The sequence below is a fragment of the Pollachius pollachius genome (assembly GCF_949987615.1).
Source record: "Pollachius pollachius genome assembly, chromosome: 14".
Lineage (NCBI taxonomy): Eukaryota > Metazoa > Chordata > Actinopteri > Gadiformes > Gadidae > Pollachius > Pollachius pollachius.
Window position 1 is genome coordinate 18208630 of NC_136947.1, and position 12500 is coordinate 18221129.

The 12500-nt window shown below is 50.4% G+C and overlaps 1 protein-coding gene across 1 annotated transcript in view; it reads right to left on the reverse strand.

Moving 5' to 3' along the window:
- Positions 1-911: 911 nt before the first annotated feature.
- The window catches only part of LOC307086241 (rap guanine nucleotide exchange factor 4-like), a gene marked incomplete at its 5' end in the record, with an annotated part of 31457 nt that continues 19868 nt past the window's right edge, over positions 912-12500 (reverse strand). The window contains 15 exons of the mRNA XM_079751384.1: positions 912-1069; positions 3095-3149; positions 3270-3334; positions 3476-3563; positions 3661-3711; positions 4301-4391; positions 4687-4865; positions 5871-5996; positions 8742-8839; positions 9559-9705; positions 10168-10243; positions 10358-10385; positions 10535-10623; positions 10995-11145; positions 12250-12328. Coding sequence (XP_079607510.1) covers positions 942-1069; positions 3095-3149; positions 3270-3334; positions 3476-3563; positions 3661-3711; positions 4301-4391; positions 4687-4865; positions 5871-5996; positions 8742-8839; positions 9559-9705; positions 10168-10243; positions 10358-10385; positions 10535-10623; positions 10995-11145; positions 12250-12328 — 1451 coding nt within the window. The 3' untranslated portion in view covers positions 912-941. The remainder of the gene's footprint in view (positions 1070-3094; positions 3150-3269; positions 3335-3475; positions 3564-3660; positions 3712-4300; positions 4392-4686; positions 4866-5870; positions 5997-8741; positions 8840-9558; positions 9706-10167; positions 10244-10357; positions 10386-10534; positions 10624-10994; positions 11146-12249; positions 12329-12500) is intronic.

A 12500-nucleotide genomic window follows, 5' to 3' on the forward strand; every position in this document is an offset into this window, starting at 1 on the left:
GTGATCACGCCATCCAGACAGAGATGGGTGCTCTCAGCAGACCTGAAGGAACACATTGTCTGATCTGATTGGTAATTCAGGCGGCCCCTTGGCCGTGGGGACAAATGTTTATGCTACAGGTGTTGTGCTTTAATGGAAATAACTGGGCAATGCTGCAAACATGGAGATGAACACCTTCATGGGCGATTTTTTTTTCTCTAATATTGACAATCAATATTGACTCTGTGCAGGGCATACTCACTAATACTATAAGAACATTATTTATTAGCCAGTTGGAATCGTTTGTTAACCCAGAGGACATCAAATCCTATGTTTTCTTCATACATTTCCAGAATACATTGCTAAAATTGTACCGTTATAAGATTACAATGAGACTAAGTACTGTTCTTGTAGCTCTTTTAAACATAGCTAGTCTCTCTATGGTTCGCTCGGGCTTCAGAGTGCTGCTATCAGTGACTGTAATACTACCATATCATGACAGTACTATGGTATAGCATGATATTTTTTTGCTGTGCAAGCGCGTAACAAACCCTAACTGTAGACCAGTAGGCTGGACGTCCACATGCAACACAGTGCGAACGTACCAATCAATAAGACCCACTCTATTAGAGGCAATGTTTATGAGGCCATGCAGGGTATGGATATGGACCAGTCTGTACATCACACTTCTCCATCAACGAGAACAGCATCGGGATCCAGCACCCAGGTCTGAAGGAGGGTGGAGGGTTATGGAAGTTTCATGAACAAGAAAGCAGCTGATTGGTCAACGTTCCTGGGGTGGAAGAGGCCTGGACAGTATGAGTCCGAGGGCTGAGCAGGAGCTGGTGATCATGGCCGGCTGTGGTGGCTACGGTGTGAGGATGTTCCCGCGGGCGCTTGGACCCGGATCCAGGGAAGGATGGACGGTTCTTTTGAGGGAGGGGGAGGGGCAGGGTCATCGTTCACGTCCTGCGAGGCTCCAGCCTATAGGAGAGCTGCGTCAGGGCCCGCTGGTTGTCCACCACGCACAGCTTGCGGACGTAGCCACGCACCTCGGCGTGGTTCTTGTTGGGCTGGCAGATCTCCGGGTCTGAGGGGGGAGGAGAGAGGGGTGGGGTGGGGGGGTGGGGGGGGAGGGGGGGGGAGAGGAGGAGAGAGGGGTGAGGGAGAGGAGGAGAGAGAGGTGGAGGAGGAGAGAGGGGTGGAGGAGAGAGGGGTGAGGGAGAGGAGGAGAGAGAGGTGGAGGAGGAGAGAGGGGTGGAGGAGAGAGGCATGGGGTAGAGGAGGAGAGAGGGGGGAGAAGGCGAGAGAGGTGAGGGGGAGAGGAGGAGAGAGGTGAGGGGGAGAGGAGGAGAGAGGGGTGAGGGAGAGGAGGAGAGAGGGGTGAGGGAGAGGAGGAGAGAGAGGTGAGGGAGAGGAGGAGAGAGAGGTGGAGGAGGAGAGAGGGGTGGAGGAGAGAGGCATGGGGTAGAGGAGGAGAGAGGGGGGAGAAGGCGTAGGCGAGAGGGGTGAGGGAGAGGAGGAGAGAGGGGTGGGGGAGAGGAGGAGAGAGGGGGGAGAAGGCGTAGGCGAGAGGTGAGGGGGAGAGGAGGAGAGAGGTGAGGGGGAGAGGAGGAGAGAGGGGTGGGGGAGAGGAGGAGAGAGGTGAGGGGGAGAGGAGGAGAGAGGGGGGAGAAGGCGTAGGAGAGAGGTGAGGGGGAGAGGAGGAGAGAGGTGAGGGGGAGAAGGCGTAGGAGAGAGGTGAGGGGGAGAGGAGAAGAGAGGGGGGAGAGGAGGAGAGAGGTGAGGGGGAGAGGAGGAGAGAGGGGTGGGGGAGAGGAGGAGAGAGGTGAGGGGGAGAGGAGGAGAGAGGGGGGAGAAGGCGTAGGAGAGAGGTGAGGGGGAGAGGAGGAGAGAGGTGAGGGGGAGAAGGCGTAGGAGAGAGGTGAGGGGGAGAGGAGAAGAGAGGAGGGAGAGGAGGAGAGAGGTGAGGGGGAGAGGAGGAGAGCGGTGAGGGGGAGAGGAGGAGAAAGGTGAGGGGGAGAGGAGGAGAGAGGTGAGGGGGAGAGGAGGAGAGAGGGGTGGGGGAGAGGAGGAGAGAGGTGAGGGGGAGAGGAGGAGAGAGGGGGGAGAAGGCGTAGGAGAGAGGTGAGGGGGAGAGGAGGAGAGAGGTGAGGGGGAGAAGGCGTAGGAGAGAGGTGAGGGGGAGAGGAGGAGAGAGGAGGGAGAGGAGGAGAGAGGTGAGGGGGAGAGGAGGAGAGCGGTGAGGGGGAGAGGAGGAGAGAGGTGAGGGGGAGAGGAGGAGAGAGGGGGGAGAAGGCGTAGGAGAGAGGTGAGGGGGAGAGGAGGAGAGAGGTGAGGGGGAGAAGGCGTAGGAGAGAGGTGAGGGGGAGAGGAGGAGAGAGGAGGGAGAGGAGGAGAGAGGTGAGGGGGAGAGGAGGAGAGCGGTGAGGGGGAGAGGAGGAGAGAGGTGAGGGGGAGAGGAGGAGAGAGGGGTGGGGGAGAGGAGGAGAGAGGTGAGGGGGAGAGGAGGAGAGAGGGGGGAGAAGGCGTAGGAGAGAGGTGAGGGGGAAAGGAGGAGAGAGGTGAGGGGGAGAGGAGGAGAGAGGGGTGGGGGAGAGGAGGAGAGAGGTGAGGGGGAGAGGAGGAGAGAGGGGGGAGAAGGCGTAGGAGAGAGGTGAGGGGGAGAGGAGGAGAGAGGTGAGGGGGAGAAGGCGTAGGAGAGAGGTGAGGGGGAGAGGAGGAGAGAGGAGGGAGAGGAGGAGAGAGGTGAGGGGGAGAGGAGGAGAGCGGTGAGGGGGAGAGGAGGAGAAAGGTGAGGGGGAGAGGAGGAGAGAGGTGAGGGGGAGAGGAGGAGAGAGGGGGGAGAAGGCGTAGGAGAGAGGTGAGGGGGAGAGGAGGAGAGAGGTGAGGGGGAGAAGGCGTAGGACAGAGGTGAGGGGAGAGGAGGAGAGAGGAGGGAGAGGAGGAGAGAGGTGAGGGGGAGAGGAGGAGAGCAGTGAGGGGGAGAGGAGGAGAGAGGTGAGGGGGAGAGGAGGGAGGTGCAGGGACAGGAGACAGAGGAGACAGATGAGACCAAACTATCCAAGGCCAGACTGAGCTACTGGCTGATCACGGACAGGGCGTCCTGACTTACTGAACGGCTGGCTCCTGCAGTGTCTCACTTGGCGAATCGTGTTGGCGATAATACGCTGATGAGACCAAAAACAATTTGAAACAATGAAATCCAAATAGTTGTACGTCATGTGATGCATCGTTTAAAACATGGGTTACAATTTATTTTTTCCAAGATTTGCATGAGAGCCACCAACCATCTTCTCAAAGTTGACCATGCTGTCAATGAGCGTCTTGTTGCCCTCGTGTGTGAAGGTCATATCTGTACATAAAGGAACACAAAGAAAATAAATGCAAACATAAGTCATCCCATCATGTCTATTGTGTGACTGTTGTTGAGGGAGAGAAAGAGAGCGAGGGTGAGGGATGGGAGAGAGACTACAATCAGTACAGGGGGTCGTACCTTTAAGGAGGAGGGGCATAAAGGGGATGATTGGCGGCTCCAGCTTGGTGACAGTGAGCCGGTAGGCCCGGTGGTTCCTGGATGGGTCCTGACAACGGCCAAAATATACAGAGGTCAAAGGTCCACATACCAGACTGAAAAAGAACTGAGCAGGCAGATCGTAGTGTCGTGTCCCAGGAACTCACCATCATGCTTTCAAACTCAGCGTAGAACTTCTTGAACTTGCTGGGGAGTTTCTGGAAGTGGAAAGCGTACGGTTATTGAATGCCAGTGATCGCATTCCATGAAAGCATCAAGGACGGAAATAAACTGGAATTAAGATTGTGCGTTGCTCTTCTTTATTTGGATTTAAATATTGGTAGACCGTGTATATAACAGCGGCAACAAAACTTCTAAAATGGTGCTTTGAATATCAGTTAGAAAAAGTTTTGTTATTGAATGTCTCTACTGTGCTTTCATGTGCCTGCTGCCTTGCTATCCGTTTGTTTTCATTACAATCCTTTTAGTGATGTTTAATGTCTGCCTTATTTCAGACTCATTGTAATAAAATCATTAAAAAAAAATCTTTTTGTTTTTTTAATCTAAAATATGGGCCCAATTTGTCAGTTGTAAAAGTCTTATGCTTTACTATAATTATTACAGTAAAGATTTATTGTGCTTATCTGTTCAGTAAAAAAGTGGCTTATTTTCTTTCATCAGTATCAATTATGTATTAAATCATGTAAAAGTGTCAGTAGCGACTCAAGTCGCGAACGCTTCTCACAATCGTTCCCACTCATAGTGTGGTAACTACGGTAACCTGGCATCAACGAGCAGGATGCTTACCTCCCAGGTCTGGCTCAGCCTGCTCACTGCAGGGTTGCTCATACCCATAATGATTGCAAAGAATGAGTTCAGGTTCCTGAACTCTCGGCAGCTACACACACACACACACACACACACACACACACACACACACACACACATACACACAGTCACACACAGTACAATGTGATTGACAGTCAGGTCACGTTGTCTGCCACAATAGCACATTATCTTGCATAATTAGTGTGAACAGTGTGAATTAGAGTGTCATAACACTAGCTAAAGTGACGCCACACGTTATCAGAGATCGGACACTTCCCACACACAAACACACCCGCGCACGCAAACGCACACACCTACGCGCACGCACAGACACACACGCACAGACCGCAGCCGGCTCCACTCACTGCGCTGCGATCTTGATGAACTTCTTGAGCAGCTGCACCCTCTTGCTGAGCGTCCCACACAGGCAGACCTCGGTGACCACCCACAGCTGCACCTGGTTGAAGCGCCGCAGGAACAGGTCCAGGTTGGCCGTGGTGCGGCGGAAGTTGGTGCGGCCGAACGTGTGGTACAGCAACTCGTGCTGGGGGGGGGGGGGGGGGGGGGGGGGGGGGGGGGGAGAGAGGAGAGAGGAGAAGAGAGGAGAGGATAGGATAGGGGAGGAGTGGAGAAGAGAGGGGTGGAGAGGAAAGGAAAGGAAAGGAGAACATAGGAGAGGAGATGATAGGAAAGGAGAGGAGGAGAGGAGAGAAGAGGAGAAGAAAGGAGTGGAGAGAGGAAAGGAGAAGAGGACGGAAGTGGAGTGGAGAGGAGAGGTGAGGAGAGGAGAGGAGGAGAAGAGGGGAGAAGGAAAGAGTGATGAAAGGAGAGGAGAAAAGAAGGGAGATAGGTGAAGGGGAGTAAAGACAAGATAGGAGCAGAGGGGAGAGGGATAGGACAGAATGTGGGAGAGGATTAAAGCATGAACTTTGTAGGAGTCTAACCGGACATCATCAATCAAACTTAAGTGGGTTCCTCTCGAGGAGGAACATTCCAGAATGGAGAAAATAAGAAATACGACTCAAGTAGGTCAATTATGTGGATTGACTCTGTCATCAGATAAAAGAAATGGTTCATATCCCTTGTTAAACTAGGTATTAAGTACTTAATTTATTTCTCCTAATGCTTGTTTAAATACGTTTTACTGCAGTATGAAGCTGCTAGGGACCAGACGCTGTGTTATTAGCTGCAGTATACATGTCTGGGTGATATTTAGGTTCAAAAAGAGCTCATAATGTGATAAATGTAAGCCTAACTGTTCCTCGAGAGTCGAATTTGTTAAATGTTTTTGTCCCATAGATTGAATTGGGAAATACCGGGGGGGCCCTAATGGTGTGTGTGTGTGTGTGTGTGTGCGCATGTGTGTATATTTATATATATATATATATATATATATATATATATATATATATATATATGTGTGTGTATGTGTGTGTGTATATGTGTGTGTGTTTGTGCCTGTGTATATGTTTATATCTGTCTGTTTGTCTGTCTGTCTGCGAGTGTGTGTGCATGTGTTTTCATGCGCGTGGGAGTGTCCATGGCATACCTCATGCACACAGCTGAAGAGCTCCCAGTCGTAGAGGGTCATCTGGTAGGCCAGGTCCTTGGAGCTCATCAGCTCAAAGCTGGACATGGACCCAGCAGTAGGACCCTCCTGGTCAGGGAGGGGGGTCTGATACCACACACACACACACACACACACACACACACAACACATACCCACACACACTCACACATACAGGCACACACACAGGCACACATACACACAGACACAAACAGACAGTAACAGTTGCGTCACAGTGTGCACGCGCGCACCATCATTGTTCGTCTTTGTACTTCCGGGTTAGATCACCGCTGGCGTCTGGATTGTAGACTGCCGCTTCTGTCCCTGACCGCGTCCAACATTTTCTAGTGTAGTTTTTTGTTTTATCCCTACGTCTTTGTGTCTCTGTGCTAGCTAACTGTCTTCCAGCCAAACTTTACCATCACTGGATCCATCTGTCTCCCGGCTCTGAGTGTGTGGATTGCTTGCTCTGGACCCAGGTGAGTACGTTTGTGTGTTTGTGGTGGTGGTGATATGGTGATATGTGGTGATATGGCCAAAGGCCATATCCATCATCTCTACATCCTCTTCTCCGCTCCGCTACCTTCACCCCATAGTCCCCGACTATGCCATCATTCTCACCTCCATCCTTTCTGATTCCCTTGACTCCCTTCCACCCTGGAAAACTTCCTCTGTCTCATTCACCAACTCCGCCCCCTGGTACACCCCGGAACTCCGCTCCATGAACGAACCCGCCTCACCGTTCACGCAGAAGCCAACAAACATCATATCTCCTCCTACCTCGACGCTCTCCAAGCTGCTAAATCCGCCCACTTCTCCACCCTCATCAACAGCACCAACCAAAACCTCCTGTTCTCCACCGTCAACAAACTGCTCCAGCCACCAGACATCAATCCACCCTCCTCACCTGACCTCTGTAACTCTTTCCTCCTCGCCTTTCACAATAAAATCTCCCAAATCAACAGCTCCCTGACTGCCGCCGTCAGTAACCCCTCCATCCCCACCATTCCTGACCACCCACCCTCCCATTCTCTCCCTGCCTTCTCCCCTGTTGACTCCTCCCATATTTTGGACATCATCACTGCGTCCAAGACAGCCACCTGCTGTCTAGACCCCATCCCAACAACTCTCACCAAGGCTTGCCTCCCTGTCCTTATCCCCCACCTCACCACCCTCTTCAATCAGTCTCTATCCCATGGTCTTGTTCCCTCTGTCTACAAACTTGCTTCCATCACCCCCATCCTCAAAAAGCCCACCCTTGATCCAGCCGACCTCTCCAACTACCGCCCCATCTTCGACTTGCCGTTCCTCTCCAAACTCTGGAACGCATTGTCGCCGCCCAACTGTCACACCCACCTCCAGTCAAACAATGTCTACGAACCCCTCCAGTAGGGCTTCCACCCACTTCACAGCACCGAAATTGCCCTGGTCAAAGTCATCAATGATCTCCTCACCTCTGCAGACTCCGGTGCCCTCAACATCCTGCTATTACTTGACCTCAGCGCAGCCTTCGATACTGTAAACCATTCAATCCTCCTTAAAAGGCTGCGCCAACAGGGTGTTGAGGGCATTGCCCTCGACTGGCTCACCTCCTACCTCAGCGACAGGCAGCAGTTGGTCTCCCTCTCTGGCCACACATCCACCCTCCGTCACACAGGGGGTCCCTCAGGGCTCAGTCCTCGGCCCCCTTCTTTTCATCTGCTACCTCTTCCCCTTTGGTCACATCATCCGCAACCTCAACCTGGACTTCCACTGTTACGCTGATGACACCCAGATCTACATCACCACCAAACCCACCCCAAATCCTTTCATCATCCAACTCAAAACCTGCATCTCTACAATAAAAACATGGCTGACCCACACCTTCCTCAATCTCAACAGTGACAGAATAGAGCTCCTCCTCATAGGCACCAAATCCACTCTCAACAAAACTGGACCCATCTCACTCACCATCGACACCTCAACCATCACTCCCTTCCCCCTGGCACGCAATCTTGGTGTTATCCTCGACCCCACCCTCTCCTTTGTTCCCCACGCTCCATTGTCAAGACCTCTTACTTCCACCTCCGCCGCATCACCAAAATCAGACACTGCCTGTCTCTTCCCGTCTAGACTATTGCAACTCCCTCCTCGCTGGCATCATCTCTCATTCCTTCCAAAGACTCCAAATGGTCCAAAACTCTGCTGCTCGCCTCCGCACTCACACCCGGTCTCGTGAACACATCACTCCCGTTCTCTACACTCACCACTTGCTCCCCATCAAACAACGTATCAATTTCAAAATACTCCTCCTGACTTTCAAAGCTCTCCACCACCTGGCCCCGTCCTTCCTGTCTGACCTCCTCATCCCCATTCGCCCCTCCCGAACCCTCCGATCCTCCTCTCGCTCTGACCGTAGGACCATCCAAACTAAAAACCTTCGGTGACAGAGCCTTCTCCAGAACACCACCCCGACTATGGAACGCCCTCCCCCAACCTGTCCGCGACTCTCACTCGCTTCCCTAATTCAAATCCCGTCTCAAAACCTACCTCTTTTCCCAGGCATATGACCTCCCCTACCCATAACCACCTCCATCCCTATCTACTATCACACTCCACCTTGCATCCGTTCCCTGTTGTGCGGTCTTCCGCTTGTCCCCTGATTGTCATCACCCTTTTTCGCGTTTATGTCTCCGTCACTGTAAGCGTCTTTGGGTCATTGAAAAGCGCTATACAAAATAAATAAATTATTATCATTATTGGTAAGAACCACACAGCATTAAAGCTTGCCTCCCATCCTCAGGTTGTCTTATATACTGCTGTAATGAAGCAAGAGTGTCTCAGACAGTACATGAGAAAGGAGCTGCTCCTCACCAGTGCGTTGAGCTGCTCTCTGGGACAGGAAAACAAGCGGCCGTTGATTCCCACCGTGGAGAACACGGACACGTCATTGGGCTTCAGGATAAGTTTCTCTGGAGCACAATACACACACTTGTTATATTCAAGCACGTTTCAGACACGTTTCAAGTGGTACAATATCTCTTGCCTAACTGAAATATTCGAATTTATGTATACACAGAATATAAATGACGAATAAAGTGTGAATGATTTAGTCTGCCACCGATCCAGCCTTTCCATCTGTTTTTCCAAATGAGGTCCCTGCTGCAGCATTGCTAGTTAATCTCATCATCAGTGAACCAGTTGAAGGCGATTATACGTCACATAGAAAATACACAGTGAAGGGCAGCGAGAACTTAATGTTTACACTCAGCTCTTTGTATGAACCAAGGCAAGGAAAGGCTGTATTTATACAGCACCCTTCAAACAACCATAGAGATTGATTAACATCGGCGGCGATCCCATTGAAAGACATAAAACATTTTATATTGTTTGTCAAATGCCTGTCAAAAGCCTTCAAGAGAGAACAGCAGCCTCTTACAGCACTGCAGTGCAATGTACCACATAGTGGGGATTTGTGTCACTACAACACAAAACAGTCAAAGCTGTCAAAAAGACCTGACTGTTGAAAGTAGTTTGGCAGTGCCGGCGCTTCTAGTGTTAACGTTACGCTGCAGATAAACTACAAAATCTTTTAAGCCACTGTAGATAAACTACAAAATTAATAAAAGACAATGTAAATAAAATATAAAATACACTGTAGATAAAGCACAAATTGCTGGGTGAGGCTCACCCCCAGAAGAGCTGAGGTGGACCAATAGGAGCTCGTCGTTGGTGCCCAGCTTGTCGGCTACTGCGCTGATCACCTCCCTGCCTGTGGCTGCCACGGCAACACGGATGGTGCTGTAGGTGTGGTCACTGCAGAACACCTTCAGCAGAACTAGACACACAAACACACACAGTCACATTTTACATTGATGGAGCACAGAGACAAAATATTGAGATTAATGAAATGAATCAAATGCCCATACTGTATCAATATCAGGGAATGGTTTATTCAGACACACTCACACACACACACACACACACACACACACACACACACACACACACACACACACACACACACTTTATTGCTCTCATCAGAATATCACATTTTTTGTTAAACATTCTTTTCAATGCTACTATAAACACACATACAACACATGCACATAACATGATAACCATGTGCAACTGGGAATCCATTGTGTGTGTATGTTTGTGTGTATATGTGTGTGTGTGTGTGTGTGTGTGTGTGTGTGTGTGTGTGTGTTTGCATGCGTGCGTGCGTGCGTGCGTGTGTGTGTGTGTAGATGTGTGTGTGTGTGTATGTGTGTGTTATTCAGACTAATGAGACACTCACTGTCGTCCTGGTTCCTAATAGGCTGCTTCTTTTGAAGTCTCTCCTCTCCGTGGCTGAACTGTCGGATGAGGGTTTTCTGGAGGAAAGACAGCACAGTGTGTGGTCCACATCACACAGAAACACAACACAACCCAGATGGAAAGTACACACCAGCAGAAAAACATCTCAAAATACATCCCCCCCAAGATACCTTCTTGGACGATTTGGCTTCTTCAGAACTGCAAAATGTAAGAAAATAGACATTAAGGGTTTGAGAACGTTGGAATGAAACACAAAACAAACAAAAGCGTTTCGCTTTGGTTTGGCTTCGTTGTTACAGCAAAGCGTATCTACTCTGCGATCACTGAGCTAAGAAAGAGAGACGTACTGCAGTTTGACGACTTTCTCCACGTCCACAACAAAGTCCTTCAGCGCTCTTAGCATCCTGGAGTCGTTGGTCACACTTCCGTACAGCTCCTACAAACACACACACACACACACACACACACACACACACATACACACAGGCGAGATGACAGAAAGGGAAAAAGCAGGGAGAGGAGAGTGAGAAAGGGACAAGGATTCTTAGTTTTATATCCAAGTTTAACAAAGATGAATACTTACGTATTTTCCTTCACCAACTGCATTTCAGCCTTACGATCAGATCAATTATTCATCTCCTTTAAGCAGACCCTTTCCTCCACTTAACTCACACTGAATTCACATGCAGCTCATTAAAGAAGTCTTTAGGGCGCCTACAGGCTAGGGATTAGTCCCTTGGGGACTGAACCTAGCCCCTTTGGGTTTAAGAGCTGGAACGCCCTAGCCCCTGCGCCCAGACCCCTCACCTCCAGGAAGGCGAGTGCCGCGGGCTCCTCCTGCAGCAGGTAGCTGTGTGTGCTGGCCCAACGCAGGGCCAGGGTCAGCACCTTCCTCTTGATGGCCACCGTGTACTCCAGACGCTCCTGCTCCGAGCCCGGCGGGGCCGCGCCGTGATAGGTTCACAGCCGGTTAAAGACCACACTCCACCAATCAGGGAGAACCTACTAGTTACTATCAAGTCATGAAGCTTGCTTTTTGGAGGGTTAGGGCGTCTCTACAGGTTCGACTGCTGAAGTTGGGGTTCGAACTCAGAACCATTTGAATGGGAGTCCAACACCCTGCCCCTAGTTGCTTTGACTGATAGCTGCCCAACCTTAATAAATCAACATGTAAATACATCATATTGAACCTAACCACCCGTGTCTATTTGAAGAGGTCGATGTGCACAGCTGGCCCGATGGGCTCCAGTGGATGCATTATTAACAACTAATAAGGTCACTTATTACTAATGATTACAGGTGAGTGATCAACGGGAGAACAGGACACTGGTGGTTGGTATGGCAACAGAGGTGCTGCTGTGATGGATCACCGTGGATCCGGTGATCAGTGGGTGAAAGGTGCCCTGGTTGTTGTAAGTCATCCCTCATCAGGGGCTTTAACCGGGCTCTAGTGTAGCGGTGTGGTGAGGGGCGAGAGGAGGGAGGCACCCTTAAAGCACAACATGGAGAGGGGGTGTGTGAAAGGCCGCTAGGGAATAAGATCAAAACAGGTTTTCATTAGACTGTGCTAGACAGGAAGAGAGAGAGAGAGAGAGAGAGAGAGAGAGAGAGAGAGAGAGAGAAAGAGAGAGAGAAAGAGAGAGAGAGAGAGAGAGAGAGAGAGAGAGAGAGAGGGAGGGAGAGAGAGAGAGGGAGAGAGAGAGAGCGAGAGAGAGAGAGAGAGAGAAAGAGAGAGAGAAAGAGAGAGAGAGAGAGAGAGAGAGAGAGAGAGAGAGAGAGAGAGAGAGAGAGAGGGAGGGAGAGAGAGAGAGAGAAAGAGAGAGAGAGAAAGAGAGAGAGAGAGAGAGAGAGAGAGAGAGAGGGAGAGAGAGAGAGAGAGAGATAGAAAGAAAGATAAAAAAGAGAAAGAGAAAAAGAAAGCGAAAGACATAGCAAGAGAGACAAAAAAGAGAAAAATAAAGAGTAAGATCAAGAGTAAGAGTAAGTGTACGAGTGAAAGTGTGAGAGTGAGAGAGACTAATAGGGAGCGAGGCAGACAGTGGAGGTGAAGCAGAAAGGATATTGAGCCAGAAGAAGAGGACACAGCTGGCTGTTGGGCATGAAGACACATTGCATGAGGACAAAGTCGTCCACCGCTGGGTCTGACAGACCAGCAGACAGCAGAGAGGAGGAGCAGGACAGAGGAACCAGGCAGCAGAAACACAGAGATAAAGGAAAAGATTACTCAAACTACCCATCGTCATTTAAACAGAGAATAGTATCATATTGTATATTCTGTTTAACACAGTCTGTATTACGCTGTCAAATATATTT